Genomic DNA, 24,166 nt, shown 5'->3' on the forward strand with positions numbered 1-24,166 from the left:
AACAAATTCTTCAGCAGTATACAATGAGTATGAGTATTATTTTTCATTTTACTTCATAATCCTTAAAATTAACACAATAACTTCCAGTCCCAAAAAAATATTTGATACAACACAAAATAATCTTAAAAATCAACTCGAAAACCGGCCTTGGAATAACTAAATAATAATTTAAGGGAGGCTTTGAAGGGAATTCAATTAATGATAACAGCGTCTAGAATTTGAATAGAATTCATTTGAAATGTCAGACTGAAATATACGACAGGGACTGTCTCATAATTCAAACGAAACGTGATAACTAGAAGCGATTTGTAGAGTGCCTAGATGTGCCAGCGGTCTTCACTGTTTTTTTAGATTTTTTTCTCTTGTGTAAAAAAGCGAAATTAAGATCTAATTTAATACCTACGTTTCGTCACTGATTTAGTCGTTATCGCACATACAATGAAAAAGTATCGTATTATGTACAACGTACCCAGTGGCAGTTTTTTCCACTAGGTTTTACCTATTTTCCTATATTTTATATTCAATTGACTGTTCTTATTATGTTTTTGACCACGCTCTTTGTACAGGTATGGTAACTTCATGAGCAAAATTTTTAACACAATTTTCCCTTTCGACTAAGTTGTGACTGATTTAAATGTTAACCAAGAGCGGTTGAATATCATAATTTTATAGAAGGACTGCTATTTGAATAATCCGTAGTGACTCCGTCATTTAATTACTGGCGAATACCAATATCTTGAGGTTGGAGCAATTTTCAAACTTGTGGGAGTTCTCAGAACGTTTAACGAGACCAATCGTTGAATAAATTGTGCATTGAACGAAAGTGTAGAAGTCTAATTAACATTTTTATTATTTTAGTACTTAGTTAGCTTTGTGTATGTATTTTTTAATAACCCTGTGAATGTTTAGGTACATAAGTAATGGATAGGTACATAATTGTATTATAATATGTATGCCTATACTATATACATAGCCGAAGCTAAATTGTATCATTTTCTCATGCATATTGGTTGTACCTCCATCAGTTTTCTACAAAATAGTTCACAGAATAAACATTTTAAAATATGTACATTATATAAGGCCCTACTAATACGGAGATAGAGATATACATAAGGAAGGTGCAAATAAATAAACAGAAAAACAAAAAACCAAAGGTTCAAACCGATCATCGTCTTTCTACGATAATTACTTAAAAAAACTTGAAAACATAGCACATCTAGAAAACATAAAATTATATTATCTGTGAAACAATGTGCTCAAACGATAGCAAGGTACGTTTCAATTGGTAAATTGCCTCTTACCTAATCCTGAATATTGAACACAGTACCAAACAGATTTATGTTGTCTATCCAAATCTTATTGTTTGTATTTAATTAATATTTTCAGGTTGGGCAACCCATCTTGAATTGGGAGTTAATAACTTGATGGTGTTTTGGGAATAAGGACCAATGGGGAAATCTTTGGGGATTGTTGCAACAAAATGACCGTTGGTAGCTTGGACCCAATCGTTTTGTAATATAAATGATGTTCATAATTTCTATTTGTATAGACGACAGAGTAATTTTTTTTCTGTCTGTCAAGTTTCTGTCAATCGATTTTCAACCTTATCACAATAGTGAATAGATTCCTCTATTCACTATATATAAGATAAGGTTGAAAAAAATTCCGGATAAAATTCGATTGGTAAAAATTTTACATATTCGGGTAGGTAGACCGGCTGGCGAACGTAGTTTGGTTCGAGATAACTTTTAGATTTTGTGACGAACTCAGGCAATTTATATAAATTTAATATGCCAACAACAAACAAGCAAAAATTTTGATTTACATGTATTTGATATACTAAGAATATGATTTTGTTACTATTAATTTTACAGCAGGCATGTTTAATTAACTACATGTTGTAGGTAATCTAGCCACGGATACAGGTACCATGTTTGATCTAAATATAGACTCCAGATAATTTCTTTCCACGTCAATTTTCAAAAGCGATCTTATTTTCATTTTGTGACTCGCTAAAATTTGATAGAAAACCAATATCAATTTCCTTGATTTCATGTTAATTTTATTAGCAGTACACGAGACTGCTTATACCTTTGATGGTATAATATCAAAGACATCAATAATATTGATTGCGTTTTGATTGATATTCTCGGAAAAGGTTTAAGAGAGGGTACTTATTGCATTGAAGTGAATTGTAAAGGCTATAGGTAACTTCTCGTTTGAGTTGAGAACGATACTTATGTTTCAGTAGGTATAGATATTTTCTGCATTGAAATACTGCTTTGTATGCCTTCTTTGACATCATCGCTATAAATGCATGAATGCATGAAGGTAAGTTTTTATTCGATTTCATAGTTTGATTACAAGAATAACAATTTGAAACACAGTTTTTATCGTTCACAGATTTTTTTTTAACAGGGAGGAAGACTAAAAGGAGAAAATTACTATGATTACTAGTACATATGTATGCCCACATTGACGATACTAACTCTGAAATGTAAATTCTCTTTCTATTTCACACAAATGCGGTCAAACAAACCGTTCATTACAATATTATTGAGTTACCAAAACACAAAGCGTCCAATGCGAACATATATTTAAATAAAACTAATTATAATTATCAGGCCCAGTAACCAATTCGCATGTACAAAGCTTTTGCATTGAAATTCCTGAATTATTTGAAAATGTTTGTATATTTAGTAAACATAGGTAGAATGATAGTAATGTATTTAGGACGGACGGGAATCATATTATTGAAAAGCCTAATTATGCACATATTATGAATTTGTAATGCATGAATAGTGTGCGTTTGTACGCTTTTGGTTTATGATTTAATCCGATTAATAGTAAGTAGGAAAGTTGATCATTTATTTTGTAATACATTATTGACATGTACTCGTTTTTGATAGCTTCGGCATGCATTATGTCAAAATTTAATTGAACCAGATAACCAAAACATAAATGCCTTAAATACTGCTAATAGTACCTAAATATAATTTATTGGTGTTGGCATTATTTTTTTTTTGATGTAATATGGTTTCGCAAGTAAAATGAATCGGTCCAATAATAGTTCCCTGAGGTATGCCGCTTACGATTCCAAAGAAAATCATAAAAGTTCTTTAGTACTAACGTAACTAAACTACAAAATTAAATAATTGTTTTATTATAGTCACTTACCAGTGTCAAACCTCGGTCTACTCGGCAGTCTGCTCGGTAGATCCTGATTCTCGACGTGATCAAACGTTCTGAAGCCCAGTGCAAATTCCGCGTAAGGACTTATCTCGAACATTTCTGTTGGAACAAAAGTGGTTACTTTTATGAGACTTATTCGAAGAGAAGAATCATTTTATAAGTAATTTTTAAACGTACACAAAGTTTTGTGTTTCTTAATATTATTTTAAAAAGTATTGCTATGTTTAAGTTGTTAATGGTTCTGTTTATTTTGGTCGTTATTCATGAGTTCTAAGAAGGGTATATCTTGCATGATACATTGTATGAACTGCAGCTATATTGTAAACTGCACACGCCCCTACTCTGAGAGAGTAGGGACCATATTATATCTATTTCCCCAAAACATAAGGAGGATCTCAATTTGGATGTTGTTTTTATTTTTTTGGTCTCCATGGTTTTAAAGGGTTCTAGTTACCGCTGACCTACAGATAAATAATGATGATGACAATCTTACCATTCTTCCCAGCCTTCCTATTGTGTACCGGCGAGGTGTATATCCTCGGCGCATGCGCGTACCGTTCCTTATGTTCCGACTGGGAGGCTACGCTTTCGTTACGGGATTTCACTTCATCGGCAATGGAGTGGCGGTATTGAGATGTGTAGTTTTGTCTGTTAGATACAGAACCATAATTATTTGAATTGTTTTTTCGAGAGCTACTGTGACTATATTACATGACAGTTTTAGGCTGGAAACAGTGCTCGGCCGACGGTCAGTGTATGTCTTGAAGAACTTGTCACATACTAAATCACGCGCTTACCTTCAGCGTAGCTGTGTGCGCGTTCATAGACTTGCACAGATATAGCAGCATAACAGCGTCGTGCTGTTTCCAGCCTTAAAATTTAAAATATATAATAAAATTAAACGAAGCAGTAGTTTTGATACTGGCAAGTTTTTTCTAAGTTCAATTGAGGTGAAGGCATAAACAAAATGGCGCATAATATATTTTTGATTGTCCACTTATAATTTGACTGTATCGCAATTTCATCAAATAAGATAATTGCTGGTTTCCTCAATCACATCAATCGGGATTAATCAACCATAACTTAGTTAAAGGAACGCTTAAAAGGAAGACATAACAGAAAGGGAGCGTAATTTTTGCACGTGTTACGAACTATCGATATCAAAAGAAAAACCCTTAATTTAATAATTCCTTTAAACTTAGTTTTGATGACGATTCAACCAGCCCTGAATATTGTATCATCAAAATATTCTCATTAAGTATTTTCATTTGGTCTGCAATCGAATGACAGGACACAACGGGTTATGTCGGGTCAGATAATAGACACATTATTAATAACTGTTGTTTCAACTACGAAGCAAACACAAATTGGATTGTTTGATAGTAATTATTGAATGTAATATTTGTTGGGTTTGTGGCTTTGTTTATTTTGCAATACCACTAACTTAAACAGAATTAAAGTTGTGAATATTGTAAAATTGGTTTCTAAGAACGTGGTTTAGAAGACCGAACTCTCCACCTTCTTTATGCTACTGCGCACGATTTGTGTTCTCGGTTTTTAGGGTTCCGTACCCAAAGGATAAAACGGGACCCTATTGTTTTCGCTCCTCTTTCCGTCTGTCCGTCTCATTTTCTAAGTAATTTTACGGAATCCTTCGTGTGCGATTCCGACTCGCACTTGGAATTTTTTTATATAAAATCGACCACCTGTCTTCATACATAAAATGATAAAAAATGTATATGGGTGGGTAAAGAAACGCAGTGCAAATGACCAAAAGTTAACATATTAAAGACGGTTCTGACTGCAAAAAGATTTCAAACTCTTAAAGTCATAACTCACCTGTGTCTTCTAAATAGTATACAGAAGAAGGCCATAAGACATATGACCAGTAGAATAGAGCTGCAAACGATGACCAACATGTTCAGATCGAACAACTCTGATGGTGGACCGATTTCCTCTGCAACAAAAATATTTTTGTAATTACTTACATATATAATTGCAGATATTTATGTTTCCTCTGGTAGGTAACTGGGTTGATGAAGTCAGGTAGGCAGTCGCTCCATGTAAAATACTGGTACTCAGCTGTATTGGTTTTGACTGGAAGCCGACCTCCAATATAGTTGGAGAAAAAGGCTAGGTAGAAGATGAACATGTTGAAACAAATTGATTGGACTACAAATCTTAAAAATTAACGACCCTTCAGAATAAAAATTTAAAATAACAAGAGAATAATACAATATTAAAATATTTCACTAAGGTTCGGAGGATGATGGAATCCTCCGAGCCTTTTCCCAAACTATGTTGGGGTCGGCTTCCAGTCTAACCGGATTCAGCTGAGTACCAGTGCTTTACAAGAAGCGACTGCCTATCTGACCTCCTCAACCCAGTTACCCGGGCAACCCGATGCCCCTTGGTTAGACTGGTGTCAGACTTACTGGCTTCTGACTACCCGTAACGACTGCCAAGGATGTTCAATGACAGCCGGGACCTACAGTTTAACGTGCCATCCGAAACACAGTCATTGGTGTCTAAGATATACTTAGAAAGTACATACAAACTTAGAAAAGTTGCATTGGTACTTGCCTGACCTGGAATCGAACCCGCGCCCTCATACTCGAGAGGTCGGTTCTTTGCCCACTAGGCCACCACGACTCACATATATCACTAAGGTTAAAATCCATTAATGATAGCTGTGGTTGAAAAAAACATAAAACTAAGGTATGCACATAAATGTAATTTCTAACAGCCTTTCAGTAATGTCCAAAGATAGGTATCTAGTACACTGCCTCACTCCACAAACATAAACCTAACCTTTATCAACCATCAATTAATCACCGTCAAAGGGAACATAGATTTCAAATCAGTAGCTAATGTTCGTACACATAGGTTAAACCTGATTACCCGGTTCGTACAAATTTCAGGCTTCCTAAAACTAGGTTATTGGGTGCCCGAGTTGAACCCGCGGAGTAAGGAAGAGTGGAGATGCCATAATGCAGGTAGGTCAGGCGCTTTCTTCTAGGTCAAATACCTACGGTGGCATGACCAAAAAGAGTGGACTAAAGATGCGTTCGGGTTTTTTGAGACATCTGTCAAAGATTATTGGTATTACAAAAAAAAATCGGGTCCAAAAAAGGTGTGTAGGTTAAATAGGTAAGATGGGCATGACCAAAACGATCAATTACGAGTGAACTAACGAGGGTTCTATAAGACATCAAATTTTCGGTATTACAAAAAATTATCAGGTCCAAAAAAGGCGTGTAAGGGCGAAGACAGTAACGTTCCTCGTCCCCCGCTCACCCGTATTTTGGCGCGCTACTTTCTTAAGAGACTTTCCGTTATGGCACCTCCGATAGTCATTTTATTCTCCATAGTAGGATGGCTCTAGTTAGCCACATCCGTCGAGACTGGGTGGTATCAAGTTTCGCAGAATAATTTCTAGGTTCATATGTAGTTTTGGGGCTTCGGGTTTTGCGTGTATGAGGAGTATGAGGCTGGTTTATTTGCATTACTTTTTTATGACCTCAACTAACTGTCGCGTAACTAGATTGGCTATTGAAACAGTTTTTTTATGTAAGGTCTTTTCTGCACGCTTTTCATCTTACGTTTAAAAAAAAATGTACCTAATTGTACATTTATACACATACAAACGGTCGCCCGCAAACTATACAGGTACTAAAACTTTTTTTGAGAATTATGCTATCGAATCTGCGAGATCCTCGTGAAAATCGGTGCATTAGTTTTTGAATTTATCGCAAACAGGGAGACAAACGCGGCGGGGACTTTGTTTTATATTATAAGTTTTCATTGTGTATAGAACTATGATTCAACCGCTTTCGTGTTTTAAAACATAGCTGTTATGTCAAACCGATAGAATATTTATTTTTGTATAGTGTTGCGTATTAATGTGTGTCCAGCTTATTCTTATTAAATACTGACAACGATAAAGCTACAATATTTTAAACAAACACATTACATGAATTCAATATCCTACACACACACAAAAGACTTTGCTTCTCCGCAATGCTTAATTCAGTTTCATGAAATACATAGGCACGCAGGATATACCTACTCAATGGCTTACACTGTGAATATACCTGAAACTTAGGAATATAGGAGAACCAGAAACACGGAGATACAATATATTGAAACCATCAATTCATAGAGGATAACATTCTGCAAGATTGGTAGCCTTTTTAGAATCGTTAACCAACTGGAACCGCTGGGAGTGAGATTGTTGCTCACAAAAAGCGAGGAAAAACGTTTGCCAACTCACAAAGGGAACGAAGCAAATAGTGATAGGTAACTATATCAAGCATTTTCGATCACATGATTAAAATTTACAAACACAAGCACACGCTTGAAGCATACCTACATGTTAGTATGCAATAACTCTCGAACCTTTGGATGAGAGGAATATTAAGGCATGGACGGCAATCGCGTTTACTGTTGGTTAGATGCTCTAAGGAGCGGTATATCAATGATGTTTAAGTATCTTTGAGATGTATGTTGGTGTTGCAGTATATGGAATCCTAATTTGTGCTGTAATTTGTACTCTGAGCAAGACAAGTAAGTATATGGTTGAAAACGAGTTGATGAAGCTAGCTTCTGTCTTATGCGAGTGAAAATGTGATATGAAGTGGTAGATATTCAGAATGATATGCCAAGTAGATAGGTAGATATTAAGAGTCAATGTAAGTAAATATATTTCAGATTTTTCGATTTTCGATCTCATTGTCTAATTGGAAAATTCTTTATCCAAACTAATGGGTTTACGTAAAATACTGGCTTTAGCCAAACAGATCTCATAAATCTGCAATTTCTCAAAAGTAATTTTTCTCTTATCTTATTCAGTCAATTCAAAAATATAACGACTTTATTAACTCCAAACATTCAAAAACTACGTTAAAAATAAACAAAAGCAAAATACTTCAATAAACCTATAAAATAGCTTATACAACAAAGCTTTATAAACCACAATAGAGAACCAAAGCTTTTATAATAAAAGCACAGCGAAGACCCATAAAACCTTCCTAAAATATACTCCAATAGAAATTGACATCACAGGCTCTAAGAGCGTTAAACCAACCGGAGCTGCCATGGGCGCAAATCTCTATGTGAAAAATTCTGCCAATTTACGCACGGGGATCGAGGCAACGCAACCAATAGTGATAGCTCACTTATGCATTTTGATCACATCGTTATGCACACGAAAAAAATGATAAAATTATAAGCATAAGCTTGACACACACATGTATTATGAACAAGGACAAGTATGACCTTCTTTTTTTATAGGAAATCATCAAATGATGCTTCACGCTGCACACAGCACCCGCGAGGCAGTGTCAGATCCCAACATGTTCCTTCTTAAGCCCTTTATGTACTAAGGTCGCGGTAACTCGCGCGAACAATCCTCCTAATCGCAAGTTTTGGTATACAATAAGGTCGAAATTCGGCATGTATTGTAAAGGAAGTAGTCTTTAAGACAAAATGGGTCATACATGTTATACGGCATCATATTTTTGACAGTAGGAAGGCATGGCAATATCGTATCCAATTGATTCAACACTCCAAGTACAGGCCTAAACGGGCCCACAGTAATCAGCTTTACGAGCAAATTTTGACGAAATAATTTGTGGTTGGAGCGTCAAAACATTTTGCGAAGTAAACGGGAGTGCCTTGAGTAAAGGCTTGAGTTTAGGAAGGTCGATTGGCGGTTTTTAAATAAACTACGTCTTTCCGTAGCAATGAAAAAAGTATTTTTTACGTACGTATTAAAAGTAACCTATATCGGTCTGCCTTTAAGGACCACAAAAATACAATCAGCTTGCTTTCGTGTTTATGAATTTGCTATTTACTCCTTTGCGATTTGTGATCTGGTTATTATTTGTCCAACTGTATCTTATATTTTTGGTACCAATTTTTTCACATAAAAACAATTATTAAAAACAAAACGCAATAACCACACATTTACAAATTAAAAACAAAAGAAAAAGTAATTTTAAATCCATGTAACGCCAATAAATGTATTTGCAAATTAGTGGTGACAAAAATCATACTATGAATACACAAAACAAAATGATATAAAAAATAAACCAACTTCACAGCATCATATGAATAAAAATCAACAATTTCACACTGAAAAAATACAGCGTTAAAAATATCGTTACCGGCTGTCATACGTTATTAAAAAAACAGTTACAATCATGCGGTGTAAATTATGTTTTACTACGGTAACATATCGAAGGGAAAAACTAGGTTACGTCGAATATAAGGGTCAATGTTTCAGCATTGATTTTCAGTTTTCAGTCTGAAATAAAGTGCTTTGTGCAATTTTAGCTTTCAAACTTTTAATTTTCAATACTAAAATACTAGTGTATTGTAAAGTGAAAATTTATAATGAAGTTGCCATGTGTATTTATGAGTAAGGTCTACTATCTACTATTTCGGTAAGCTAGAGGTATAAAAACCTTTCAAATATATTTTTACACTAACGAAATACGTACCTAATGTGTAGGTAATTAAGTAGGTGTAGGTATCATATTATAAAGATGAAAGGTACTGGAAATGTGTGTTTGTTTGTTACATCTTCAGTCGCAACAGCAGGAACGGACTCTGATGAAACTTCGCAGTCAAACTATATGTTTATAGATCAGAGTAATATACGGACTACTTAATTAGAAAGTAAGTAGTACCACAGGAAGCTAGAGAATTTTCTGTATAATTTTAATAACCGTATATAAGATAAAAGTTACCCCTCGTCAAATAGTAAAAGAACGATATTTTATAAGGCTTCTGTTCGCATTTTAATTTCAATTAGGTACAAAATTTTAACAATATACTGCAAACAATATGTGACAAAGTTTAATTAAAACGTGACATTGTTTTAATTTGGAGTTGATAAAATCTATTCCATACCTGCATGAATTCCTGTCATTGCTATTTATAAACTTTAATTTGTACATGGTTTTATAACTTTTTGTTTTAGACGATTTTGTTACTGTTGTTAATAATAGAAAAATAAAGTTTTGATTAATTTACACTAAAGGAATAACATCACAACCCAAAATAACATAAAATGTGAAAATTCTCTATTAAGGAGGAACAAAATTATTTTTAGATAACTGGCAATAAAACGTCTACATAAACTACAAAAACTGAAAAGCTGTAGGTACTTAAATAACAGGAACTAACGTTCAAGTAACATCCATAGGTGTTCTCGCCATCTAATGACTTTATTTTAAGATACACAGGACAAGCGAGGTGCGCTAGGCGTGTGATAATATGCTACACGCACTTTCTTATATTCGGGAATTAGTTGCTAATAGTTTGTGTTACACCAAAGTCTTCGCAAACCATACCTACATAAATTGGTAAATATGTACTGCTACTCTTCACAAAATAATTTCCGCTCCGCTTAGTACTAAAACTTCTGCCTTATTTGTGTTCAATGACACAATTTCATCTCAAGCCTGTCACGGTTGATAAGGCAACTTTTGATGGCAACATCAAACTTTCGTCATTTGTTCACAATTATGTCTTGACAAACTATAAGGAGTTAGTGAGGTTTCGCGCAATTGTTTTAGACGCTTCTAAGTTGGTAATGATTAATGGCGAGTAAGAGTTTTTGAGTGTTGTGAAGGTTTTGCGATAATTTGTCTTATGTAGGACGAAATTATCATTACACTAATATTATATAGGCGAAATTTTGTGAATGTGAGTGTACCTATGTTCGTTACTTCTTCACGTGCAAACAGTTGAAAGGAGCACGTGAAATTGCTAGTGTAATAGCAAAAAGATGTGTTAAGGAAATTTTTAAAACACTGAATAAAAAAAGTTATTACTACTTTATTTTTTTAATCGAAAAGCGTATTATAGGTAATTGGTATTGAAAATACTTCCCGAAACCGTAGCACATTTATGTTTACGACATCATATTAAATGTTAAGTTCGATCTAATTTCCTGTCTCCCACTGTTCGTGGAATTGTTTAGTTGGCTGACTAAAATTGCCTTGTCATATATCATCCTATACTACGTCATGTTATTATAAAACCATTTAAACTTAATACTTACACACGAGAACTATTACCCATCAATTTAACTTCCCACAAAAATAAAGCCTCATAACATCACAAACTTTTGAAGCAAGAAACTCGCTTCAATACACCCAGTGTGTTACAATCCTATAGTTCCGCAGTTCCATAGAAAACAAAATTACCAGCGGAGATGTCATAACGCAAAATATCCTAAGAAAGTAGCGTGCCAAAATGCGGGTGTTCGGGGGACGAGGAACGTTACTAGCTCCACCCTTGCATATCTTAATTGGAACCCGGCCCATTATTTTCATTATAAACTCAAATACTAATCATTGATTTATTTGATTTGATAGGGAACCCGAACGCCTTGTGAGTTGAAGCAATTAATCATGTCTGCTGTAAGTAACTTGACCTACAAGAAGGCACCTGACCGACCTTCCTTATAGCATCTCCGCTATCTTTCCTTTCTCCGTGGTAACAACCCTACAGTTTCCTTGTTCTATAAGCCGGTGATCGATCATTGCTTACAAACTATTTACATTAAGCCAATAAGCGAGATGTAAGCTGACCGCTTTTCCTTACAAACTTTGATATAATTCATTTAGGCAACTTGGTAATGTTATCATGCTCGTTATATTACGAAACGAGGTCTTGTCTTGTTGTTATAAGGACCAAGGATATTGTAAGAGAAAATTGCTGGTCGATACTAATTGATGTCTTTTAAATCATATACGTAAGTGGCTTTGTAACTTTTACTTTCTTATATTCCATTACCAGCTTCTGTCCGCGCTTTCGCCTGCCTCCTAATGGAACTACTTGACGCACATGATAAAGTGTATCCTGTTCATTCGTTTTATACATAATCTACATTATTGCAAAATTCCTTGAAAATCCATTCCATAGTTTATGCGTGCAGCAGTAACAAACATAGGTACAAACATTTACAAAAAGCTATAACGTTCATTTATTATTGTAATCAATACTCTTATAAACGAATATTCTATACTCTGCCTTCTATCTTACCTAATTAGGCCGTAATCTAGCGATTACAAAGACAATCACTTTACGATCGATTCTTGTATAAAGTGAAATTAGATTTCCCCATTAAGAAATTAATCACTAATCCTATTTAATCCCGCTTAAGGAACAGTTTTTCTCTTGATTTTATTAACATAAAGATTTTACTCACCCTGATTGGTTGCCTACAGATTGAAAACAGCTACACCTACCACTACTTGAGCCTCCTTTCAAGCAACAGACGTTACCAAGCTCCAGTTTCGAAAAGTCACAGTTATATCTTTGAACTAGTTTCGCTAGAAATTAATATTAATGGAGTTCTAGTCACTTTCAACGTTGTCTAAGTTTAGACCTTAATGTGTCTAGGTAGACTGAACTTTGTCCTAGACACAGGTGGAGCTTTCGACTAGTTATTTTGTGGAGCAAGTTTTGAAAGAGCTCTATTTGATGTATAAGTTAAATCTAGCGTGGGTTTTGTGGAATTTTAGTTCATATTTATATGTAAGTAAATATTGTTGGTTTATTTTAGGGGCTTTATTTACTAAAGTCATTTATATATATAACTAACTTTGAGTGTGGAGTTATTAAATACGAGTAAGCTTACGTATTTACCGACATTGGTATACTAGAGATGACGGCAGACAAGAAAATATGGAAGAAGAAGATATGCTCTGCCGACCACAAATAACAAATTAGGATAAGGATCAGGGAATGATGATGATGACGATGGAACTTATAGATCCAAAACTATCAAAACCAACATGTTACAAATACAAAAAATCATCTTACATAAACAAATACAAGCATCACAAATACTTCGTACTAATGGGATCAAACATTACTGATCCTTAAAATCTTGTTACTTCAAACAAAGAAGGCACAATATGACCGTTGTATGTCGATATTCTAGTAATATGACTTTGTAACTCTAAAGCTTGGAGACCAGAATGGCTTGCGTTCGCAGATTACACAACTACTAAGTCTTTAATTGCAGACGAGCAAACTTGCTATTATTGGTCCTGAGGGATTAATGATGGAGTTGTCCCGATTAGAACGCTATTGGAACTTTGTCGTTTCTCCAGGTATGCCATGTTAACATCATCTGCCTAGCCTTTTCCCGACAATGCTGGAGCTAGGCTTTCAGGCATAACAATTGTATAGGTAGTATAATGCTGTATCTAAAGTCCGTTAGTTTACAGAAGTGCGGTATGTAGCTCAGAGCGGGCTATTTACTTTGCCTCGCTTTACCTCGCTTCCTAGTATACCCCGTAACGCCAAGAGCATTGCAAATAATCTAGGTTTATGGAGTCAAACAAAAAGTTATCACTTTATACTTTTTAAATATTAAATCTCCAATATTCTTTACCTGCTTAGCCTTTTTCCACCTATGTTGGGATCGGCTTCCAGTCTAACTGTATGCAGCCAAGAAATAATGTTTTACATGGAGTGACTGTCTATCTGATCTCCACAACCTATTCACCCGGGCAACCCGACACCCCTTATTAAGGCTAATGTCAGACTTTATAAGCCAGATAACCTTCACTAATATGTATAATAAAAAGTAACAAAATTCAAGCACAAAAATTATATACGAAAGGTGAACTTACCTCCATCCAAAGTCTTGGTGGCATAAGTATAAACAGTAGAAGCAGTGCCAGCATCGTTGATCGCAGTCACTCTTAGCTGGTACCAGTTTGCGGGAGCGAGAGATCCGACTGCGTAAGATGTTGGCATGGAGCGAAGTGGTGGGGCCTGGTAGTGGCCTTCTATGTAGCTCCAGCCGAGATTTAAATCCATGGGCTAGGAGAGAAGAAGTCGATTAAGAAGAGTATTAGGCAGTTCTTTCTAAAGGAGATTAAATGTACGAATCAGCAGAGCTTATTCTAAGTGAGTAGATAAAGAGTTTTTTTGCACATATTAAATGCATAGATATGCATAACTTTCTGAAGACAGCTAAGTACATAGGAGTTTTCGAAGCATAAGCATATTACATTATGTTTTCATTTTTTTAGGGGTTCTCCGCTAGCGCCTAAGAAAAAAATCTACTGCAGGTTTCATTTGTATAAAATAACTATTATTTTTTAACTCAGAATCTCAAGGTAATTTACATTTTTAATTAGGGATTAATAAAGTCCATGTACCTATGTAATTATTGGTGGTTTTTACATGACCAATATAAATAAATATGTATGTAGATAGATATACTTGTAAAAAGTATGTTGCCCAAAAAATGCTACCAGGATAACATAACCCAAAAGAACTCACCGCCTTATTCTCCGCTCGTTGCCAAAGATTGGAGCCCAGCAGTCGATAGTCGACCTCCCACCTGGTGACGTCACAGCCGCTGTCATCCCATCCACTGAGTTGTATGTAGATATGAGTCGCATTGCTCCATAGCCAGTCCGTCGAAGGTGGTGATACGGGGGCTGTGTGGAGAAAGACCAGATGTTAAAGGAAGCATAAATTTCGAATGGGTAAAGTATGTGTTGGTGTCCTAGTGGGTAAAACACTATCTTCAGTGTGCGAGTTCAGTTCCAGGTCAGGCAAGTACTAATGTATTTTTTCTAAATAATTACATTATAAGTAAATATATCTTGGAGGATCTTAGATAAAACAAGGACTTAAAAGTCATAATTCGCCAATCATTCAAAGCAAGCGTAATTAACGTTAATTCTTTCTCCGTATGAGAAGAGACCTGTGCCCTACAAAGGGATCATTAATAAGGCTGCCAACGATGACGATGATGGTAAGTCATTGGCAATATACTCGGAAAGTATTTAAAACTCATTGGTACTTGCCTGGCTCAGAATTGAACCCACACACTCTTACTTGAGGGACTATATAATGCATTAACTACTAAATCACTATGACTTGCGAAATAGTTTTAGCGTTAAATCTTATTCAAGAGAGCTTAATTATTAACTTGCTTTGGAAGAACACTGATCAGTATATCAAAAACGAATAAGACCAAGCTACTATAGACTACTTATATAACTTGTGATCCGCGTTCAGCCGTAACAAAAGTTTATGTGGAAATAAAATATTGAAGTCCAATATTGAAAGTCTTTTGGGAAGGCTTTCTATCAACCGCGGTACGATAACATACGAGATAGGAATATATAAAACTAGATAGATAGATAGATAGTCGTACGGTCAAGGACTTTGTGAGTATATGTTTTGGCAGACATACCAAGGTTACTATTAGATTTAGTGACTAATAAAAACATATTGAATGAATTTCGCGGTTGGTCTTTTGTTTAGGAATGATTGCCTTTTTTATTGTCACTAAAATCTTTGTTATGGAAGTGTATCTTTAGGAATAAATAATACTCCGACTATTTATTTATTGTGTACAAGTATATTGAAAAGTCGCTGTTTCTCGAGGTCCCGGAAAAAATATTTCCGTGCTAGGCTAAACTATAGCCCTTTTCACCGAGAAGCTTGTGAAAGATTTATTCTAAACGGACGAGTAGTTCCTGAGATTCGTTGTTGAAACAAACACACAATCACTCTTCAGCTTTATAATATTATTATTTCAAAAGACGCTAAAAATCTTTGCGATGAAAGAGTAAATTTTGCATTACATTGATTTTCATTTTTAAAACAAAAAATCTCAGATCTAGCACATTGACAAAAAACTCCAAAAACACTGGTCCTCACACACGCAGTTCCAAATCACGTATTTACATTATATTGATATAGGACCGTACATAGGCCCGGCCTAATTTCTCTGACCAGCCGATTAGCACGTACGAATATTACTCAAAGATGATACCCTCTATATAGCTATTTACTTTAGTTTATGTGCCATAATAACGTATCATTATGTAACGTCGTGTTTATTGGGCTTAGAAATCTAGAGAGCAGACTTCGAATACGGTTTTCTATTGTGTATTTGCTTGTTATAATCTCAATTCACGGTTCAATTCGCTCGAGAACTTGGAAATGTGACAGTATGGTCCAATATTTAAAATGTATTCAATGATTTTGGTTTATTCAGTTATATCTTCGTTGATCTAGTAGTTGCATAGTACGATTGTTATGCCCGGGGTTTCAGGTTCGATTTCAGAATCGGGCCAAAATCACTTTGAGATCTGAAGTAACTTTCATTAACCAGCCCGAAGTCTAGAAGTTGGTGGTGATACCCCCGTGAAAGCACATAAATGTCGGTCCTGCATCCGATCTATCACGTGCCGAATTGCCATTGATGTGGTATGTAAAAAAAAAATAAAGGCTCATTTCTACTAACCTCCTCCCAAAGTAGTGACATCAATATGCGCCGGAGCAGAAGTGCCAACGCTGTCAGTGGCGGTCACTCGGATAAAGTACCTAGTGCCACACTTGAGGCCGGCTAGTGTGTACGACTGTACTCCAGGGAGTCTTTATAATAGATCACTTTTGTACTCACCTCCACCCAACGTAGTGACATCAATATGCGCGGGAGCAGAAGTACCGACGCTGTCAGTGGCGGTCACTCGGATAGAGTACTTAGAGCCACACTTGAGGCCGGCTAGTGTGACTGTTGAACTTACCTCCACCTAATGTAGTGACATCAATATGCGCCGGAGCAGAAGTGCCGACACTGTCGGTGGCGGTCACTCGGATAGAGTACTTAGTGCCACACTTGAGGCCGGCTAGTGTGTGCGACTGTACACCAGGGAGTCGGTTCTCTCGCGACACCGGCCATGCTTCTTGCCAGAGTCCGTCGTTTTCTCTCCATGTGAGGTTGTAACCTATGCAAGGAATAAATTCTTTAGTTACGAGTATGTGCACGAAGTATAGAGAGTAATTCTGATTTTGCTTTTGACTCAACAATTTATTTAGCTGGTATTCATTATTTCCTTATTCAATTCTTACAGAAAATATTTATTCCTATTTATTCGACGCACACAAAAATATGTCATGTGATATAACAAATACTTAATTGTGGTTGTTTACTTAAATTGATATGAATATATTTCTTCAATAATAATTTACATAATTTGTGAACAATACAAAAAACACCGTTTACCACCTCAATTACCACAAATAACAGAACAAAATAACTTAATCAAGTAATACACCACTCTCAATAATTAACAAGAAATCAAACAAATACTCACTGATACCAAATCCGAAGGAATCATTCCCATAGGACCGTATTTCGTCCCACTCAACCACAATATAGTCCTTATAAGGCGTAGCTCTCAACGTCGGAGGGTCCGGTAGAGGTAAGACTTTAACTGTGAACACTACTGAATCTGAACCGTAGAGGTTTTTGGCTAAACACGTGTAGTTCCCGCTTAGGGATTGGTCTATACCTAGAAGAAAAAAGGGGCTTATTATGCTGATAAAATCAAGTAATAAAGACAAAAAAAATAACATTCGAATTGAAAATGATTTGAAAATATTTATAGGGATGCAATGTTAGGATATTAGTTTTTAGCTGTAGACACTAAAAAGTATTATTTTGTCAATAAGCATTAAATTTATGGTGGGTTGGTTTCATATTTGGTGGGTTGCACCGTGTAACTATATCGATAACTAGCCGCTAAATCGCCGATTTGAACATTTGAAGGCAATTTGCGACTGTGAGTGATGGTTTGGTTATCGTTATATGCCGTTACATAGTGCAACCTACCCGTAAATCAACTGAGATGCACATAGAGGCTCCAACCATCTTCAAGTCTGATATTACACATTAAGGATATTTTTAATACCTACAAAGAATTTAAAGAACATCAAAAACATCATAATTTCTACAGAACTTGAGGTTAAAATATCCCACTTACTTTTAATCAGCAAACTATCATCTCGATTTCTCGTGAACCTTGGATGGTGCGTGATAATATTCTGGTTGTGATACCAAACGGTCCTTGGTGGTGGAGAACCGACACTCCTACATTCGAGAAGCAAGGAGTTTCTCACAGCCACTGTTATTGCTCCACCCAGAGAAGCAACTCCGGCCACGACTAGGAACAAAGTTTTAGAATATGTTAGAGAACAGTTCTGTGCATGGAGTAAGGAAAGATGAACGAAGATGCAGGTAGGTCAGACGCTTTCTTGTAGGTCAAGTTACGTACGGTGGACATGACCAAAATGATCAGTTGCGAGTAAAGTAACGCGGCGATTGGGTTCTTTAAGACATCTGTCAGCGAATTTTGGTGTGACAAGAAATGCTCTTGGACCCGAGCGAAGAAGGCTTAAAGGGCGAAGACAGTAACGTTCCTCGTCCCTCGCATTTTGGCGCGCTACTTTCTTAGGAGAATTCCCGTTATGGCATCTCCGCTAGTCATTTTGTTCTCCGTGATTGGAGAATAGTTCTGTTGGAGAATTTCATTCGTGTGAAAGTAAATGTTGGAATGTATGAGTAAAGTTGGGTTTGTTCAATGTACTTTTGTGAAATTGAATTGTTTTAAAAGTGGATCGCATACAGGAAGATTTGTGACACAAATTGCTTTTTGTTCTTTTCATTACTGCTAGATATTAGCGCTAAAATATATAAGTACGTCTATACATATAATAAATCTGTAGAAAAGTAATTTTTGTACATTGAAGAAATTGACAAAAAAAATAGCCAGCATGTTAAAGGATAACTAAGAGAACCCATTTCCATCATTTTTGTCATTTTTGTCTGTTTGTCTGTTTATCTGTTTGTTTGTTCGCGATTCACGTAAAATCTACGAATTAAATGCAGACAATGCTTATACACAAAAACTCTACGTAACTTGGGGTATTACTTAGTTTTTGTTTCATCGAAATCGATTCACTCTATCAAAAGATATGATTAATTTTGTGAATTCAAGATGTAAAATATTACGACACGCAATCTATTTGTCAAAACTGTACATTTGAATGTTGTACTTATATTAGTTGATCGGCCTATTATTAATCTTTACACAGAAAATCACACCTTTATAAGTAACTTCGGAAGAAAAAAAAAAAAAAATTTTGTTTAGCCAAGGTTAAAGTAGCTCCATCTGTGGTAAATAAAATACATCATCAATATGTCAAAGGAGCGAGGTGGTAAATGACAATATTACCATACATTCTTTATAGAGGATTATTATTTCAACAGATGGAGTTGTGTATTTTCCGTAATTCACCATATTTTAACACGAAGTGTAATTTTTCGATAGACATTTCAATAGTGTTTGTCAGTTTGCCGTGCCACATCAAAATCCAACTATAATTATTACCTTGATGAAAGGAAAATTAATAGTTCTCGGCCAAATTTAAAACGGTGCCATCTAAATTATTTTTTGAACATTATGTCAAAAATGATGACTTTAGTGGAACAATTAATTATCATTTAAAGTTACAGATGAAGTTCATATCAGGATTTTTTCATAAACATAGTTTAGCTTATCTTCCACTAATGTGGTGGCCTTAAAACAAATTACTTTGAGTGAGTAGTATTAAATAGACCTTAATTATTTTTTCTGATGCAAAATATGTAAACTTAATCCTAGAAGAAATGAGGATCTATCTCTCGCAAGCGCTGCTAAGCGTGAGGTAGGTAATGTAGGCTTCTGTAGCTTTAAAAACAAGCCCAGATACAAAGTGCAGATAAGAAATGGGAGCTTTCTCGATTTAATACCATACACACGTAAAATGCTTTATGCGTCTGAAAACGTACAAATTACGCGCCGCATACCAGAGACATGTTAACTTTCAACTTCTGATCGCAAATACACTGTTCACGATTACGAACAGTCTCAGTAAGACCCGAGCCAAGTCTAAAAACCCTAAAAAACACCTTTTATATAAAACTACGTTTGATTCTGTTACAAATCCTATCCACCTATATCCTATCCTAATCCAGAATGCATTGCAGGTGTGCATTGCACAAAAACCAATGGTATCCTATTCGAGAAGTCAAAAGACTTGACCTGCTAACGTCAGCTTCTGCGCTAAGCAAGTGTTCTTAATAGTACCATCAGAATTACATTCATCGTTGAATGAGGTGATTAAATTTTCAGAAACCACAATAACAGTAGGAGCCAAAGCGTATGATCGCTTCATAGAGCTCTGATTGGCCCCAGGTGACCAAGTCAGGTCTGATTTGTTTGTTCATCAGATGTTTGAAAGTGTTTCGGTGGATACTTACTGTCGTCCTGTTTACGTGTGACACAAAATATGGTATATAAGCGTCCTCCGCAATAGCGAAATTTTCCCGGTGTGCGGTAGTGACGCACAGTATACAACACTTATGTTTCTTTTGATTTGCTGGCTCCACCAAGAAATGGCAAATTGCGAGCGTACATTTTGAAAATCTTGGCAAAACTGCAGGTTTCAAGTACGAACACATGAAGTGGACTCGCACAGATACGTTCATTTTGCCTATTCGTGAACTAATGCAAATATTTCGGTGGAGTCCCGGCTTAGGCCACCACATTAGGCGTGAGCGATCCTCGGGCGTGTGAGTAGCGCGGGCGCCGCGCGTGCGTCGCGAGCGCGTTGCGTGAGCGTCGCGTTTTGCTGCCCTGCGGCATTTGCAGCGCGCTCGCGGCGCGCACGCGCCGCTCTCCTTGACGTTTAACTGCTAAGGCGTTTAGCGGGCGGCGGGGATAGCGGGCGAAGGGGTAAGAACGCAACTCGCCGCGAGCGCGTCGCTTGCACTCTTCACACATGCCGCAGGGCAGCAAAACGCGACGTTCACGCAGCGCGCTCGCGACGCCCGCGCTACTCACACGCCCGAGGATCGCGCACGCCTAATGTGGGGTCAGCCTTACCATAGTGAGTAAGTGCACAGAAAATCCCCGTCATACAAGTGTTTCTCCCCAGTAGTGAAACTATCCTACCCTATGCGCCTGTTGATGATAATGACTCATTTTATCATCCATCCAGCTATTCCCCAACTATGTTGGTGTTAGCTTCCAGTCACCGAATCTGTTTGAGTACCAATATTTTGCTTGGAGCGACTACCTATCTACCTATCTTCAATCCAGTCAACTACACAAGACGATATCCATGGTAAGACTGACAGACTTTCTGGCTTCTGATTAGTCGCAGCAGCTGCAGAAAATGTACAAATGACAGCTTTGTCAGACTCAAAGCATATAGACATAGATTATAACTGTTTCCTGTGAAAATTACTTACGCACCTTACGTAATAATTTCCCAAATTGGCTGACTAGATCCAGAGATATTCACAACGTCACAAACTTTACTTCTTTTGTTTAGATAAATGGTCACATCCACAACACAACCTTGATCAATGAATCTATGCGACTGCTAAGTGCTAATCCTAATTATACTGTCACGTGAAAGAATGCACCTACGGGATAAGTAGTATTTTGACTATTCTATATTGCCCACGCAGACGAAGTTGCGGGCAACAGCTAGTATAATAATAAATCGGATTTCTGATGAATCCCACAAATAGAATTCACTTGGGAAGCGACCGCAATCCGCTAATTATATTAGTTTAGTAGTAATAAATACAAACCATATTTCCAGAGCAAATAATTAATAAGGGCGGGTTACACCATTTAACTATAACGATAACCAAACCATAACCCGTCGACAAAAATCGCCGATTTCAAAGTCAAAGTCAAGTCACGTATTTCATTCTGGCCTTATGAATGTCAAAATATAAATACGCTTGATTCTAGTTGCCCAATCCAAAAGTATGTTCCTATGGAGAAGAACGGGCAAGAAACTCCATAGTCATGTATTTGACCAATGGGCGGCAATCAGATGGTTATAGTTATAGTTACAGTTAAATGGTGCAATCAACCCTATAATAAATAATACATTTAACTCGAACTACCAAAATCAATAAAAAAAACAAAGCTAAAATTCAATAACGTACTAAAGAACCAACTTTCAATACCACATACCTCTTTGCGAAGGGGTATTCGTAACCCTTCGGCTTTCTGGTCCTTCTCCCACCGCGGTGCTAGCTGTCACCCACACGTCATACTGTCGACCTTCGATTAACCCTTTCAGTTCTAGAGTTTGAGACTTCTCATATGCTTCTGCTGTGCTTTGAACGTCTACTCTTATGGCTTGTGGTCCGTCGTTACTGGTAGACAAAAGAAGGTAGATTAATTTCGTACCAATATTTGTAGACACAGTCTTACTACAAAACTTAAACATATGTTGAACACTTGTGGCTGCAAAACGGACCTTATTTCACCGTCATAATCTGACACTTGTTTAGACAAGTGTTCAACACACGTTTAAGTTTTTTGTGGTACGACGTTTATAGTCTGTATCTTGTGGAATGGACCTAGCATTAGAATGATATTATAGTCTTAAGTTAGTATAAATAGATGACAAAAAATATTTATGACTAGCTGCTTTCAACGGTTTCCCACATCTCGTGGGAGCAACTTTTCGCACCCGGATAAAATATAGTCTAAATCACTCGGGATAAGTGACGGAATAATAGATGACGGAAGACTTTATAGGCACATAGTTACACTATTTGATATATATACATCAATTATTCATATTCATATTGCACAAATTAATTACACTATATTTATGTATTTATAAAATTTGTATTGATGATGATGATGATGTCCTCCTAGCCGATTATCGGCTACGGCGGCTGTTCTCATGTAAGGAGATTAGCCAACTGCGCAGGACATATTATAGTGCACAAGCATTTGCGCAGACACAGGTGCACTCCCTATTCCTTCACTCTCATAGACCGATGGGACGGGAATCCGACACGACCGGAAAGAGATCAGGCGCAGGACCGACATTTACGTGCTCTCCGATGCACGGGTGAATCAATCACCAACTTCCAGGCTTCGGGCTGCTTTGTGAAAGTCTTCTAAAACCCACAAAGTGATTTCGGCCCGACTCGGGAATCGAACCCGAGACCTCGTGCTCAGCAGCCACACTTGCGACAACTAGACCAACGAGGAAAATTTGTATTAACCTATATATAAGCAACATTCTTACAAGACCGAACTGCAACCCTTACTGTTTTTGTTTCTGTTTTTTCTTTATATGTGATTTATTGTAACGGATGAGCATATGATTTGTGTAATAATGTATAGTATGAAATCCTGTCTCCTCTTTAGTACCTCAAAATCTGTACATGAATTGTAAAAGTGACAACGAATGAGCCTGGAACTTACGACACAGGGAATCCTAGTGTAAGTTTCAGGAATCAAAACAATTGCTTGTAATTTATAAACAATAAATTATTCTTATTCTTATTCTTAAGTGTAGTTTCCCAACGTTGAAAGAATTTTCCACATCGGTTTAGTAGATTCGGGTAACTTTGATGGTACCAACAAATGTTTTACTAGAAACGAACGCGTTTGTATTTTTTCTCTTATTTACACTAAGCCTTTTTTCACACTTACTTTTCAAATACGAAACTGGAGATCAAAAAACACCAACTCGCGTAACGTCATAGTTGCGTAACGTTACAGTTCGTAACTATACTTGGAAACCTATCCCAAAAAATGTGTCAGGCGTTACAAAAACTGGATTCAAATATTTCATTTATTCTCGTCAACTTTGGAAATTAAAGTCGAAAATTCAAAATTCAAATTCAATATTGTACAACGTTAGCAAAAATTGGAAACTTTAATAAATTAGTCACTTTCTGTACTTCGTAATTAATTTGAAGAGTATTAATTATGTGGGCGAAAGTTAGCTCTCTGAAACAGTTTTAATTTTTTTGCCCGAAACGACAAAAAGTGATTTAAAGTTAATTTTAACTCATTTTTCAGTAATTCAATTTTACTTAGCCTTATCGACAAAAAGTAGATTTTAATTGGATATTTTTACCACATTTTATAATAAAAAATCTACAAATTCCCAGTAGTGCGATATGATTACTCAAATTACCTACTGATCTGAACGGAACGAAACCTAGGCATCATTTGACAAAGTTTAAGCCCTGAGCACACAAGATATATTAGAAAGGGATCATTTTGTTTGCTTGTTTGTAACCAAAAGGTTTCGAAACTAC

General features: G+C 36.3%; 1 protein-coding gene across 1 annotated transcript in view; it reads right to left on the reverse strand.

The window, feature by feature from the left end:
- LOC124642177 (Down syndrome cell adhesion molecule-like protein Dscam2) overlaps window positions 1-24,166 on the reverse strand; it is a 76,095-nt gene that overhangs the window by 9,948 nt on the left and 41,981 nt on the right. The window contains exons 21-29 of the mRNA XM_047180489.1: window positions 22,068-22,252; window positions 18,015-18,194; window positions 17,346-17,543; window positions 16,776-16,976; window positions 14,509-14,669; window positions 13,851-14,043; window positions 5,032-5,149; window positions 3,686-3,840; window positions 3,178-3,291 (exon numbers count right to left, since the gene is read on the reverse strand). Of these exons, the coding sequence (XP_047036445.1) occupies window positions 3,178-3,291; window positions 3,686-3,840; window positions 5,032-5,149; window positions 13,851-14,043; window positions 14,509-14,669; window positions 16,776-16,976; window positions 17,346-17,543; window positions 18,015-18,194; window positions 22,068-22,252 (1,505 nt within the window). The remainder of the gene's footprint in view (window positions 1-3,177; window positions 3,292-3,685; window positions 3,841-5,031; window positions 5,150-13,850; window positions 14,044-14,508; window positions 14,670-16,775; window positions 16,977-17,345; window positions 17,544-18,014; window positions 18,195-22,067; window positions 22,253-24,166) is intronic.

The sequence above is a fragment of the Helicoverpa zea genome, chromosome 24, assembly GCF_022581195.2.
Source record: "Helicoverpa zea isolate HzStark_Cry1AcR chromosome 24, ilHelZeax1.1, whole genome shotgun sequence".
In the NCBI taxonomy this organism is placed as follows: Eukaryota; Metazoa; Arthropoda; class Insecta; order Lepidoptera; family Noctuidae; genus Helicoverpa; species Helicoverpa zea.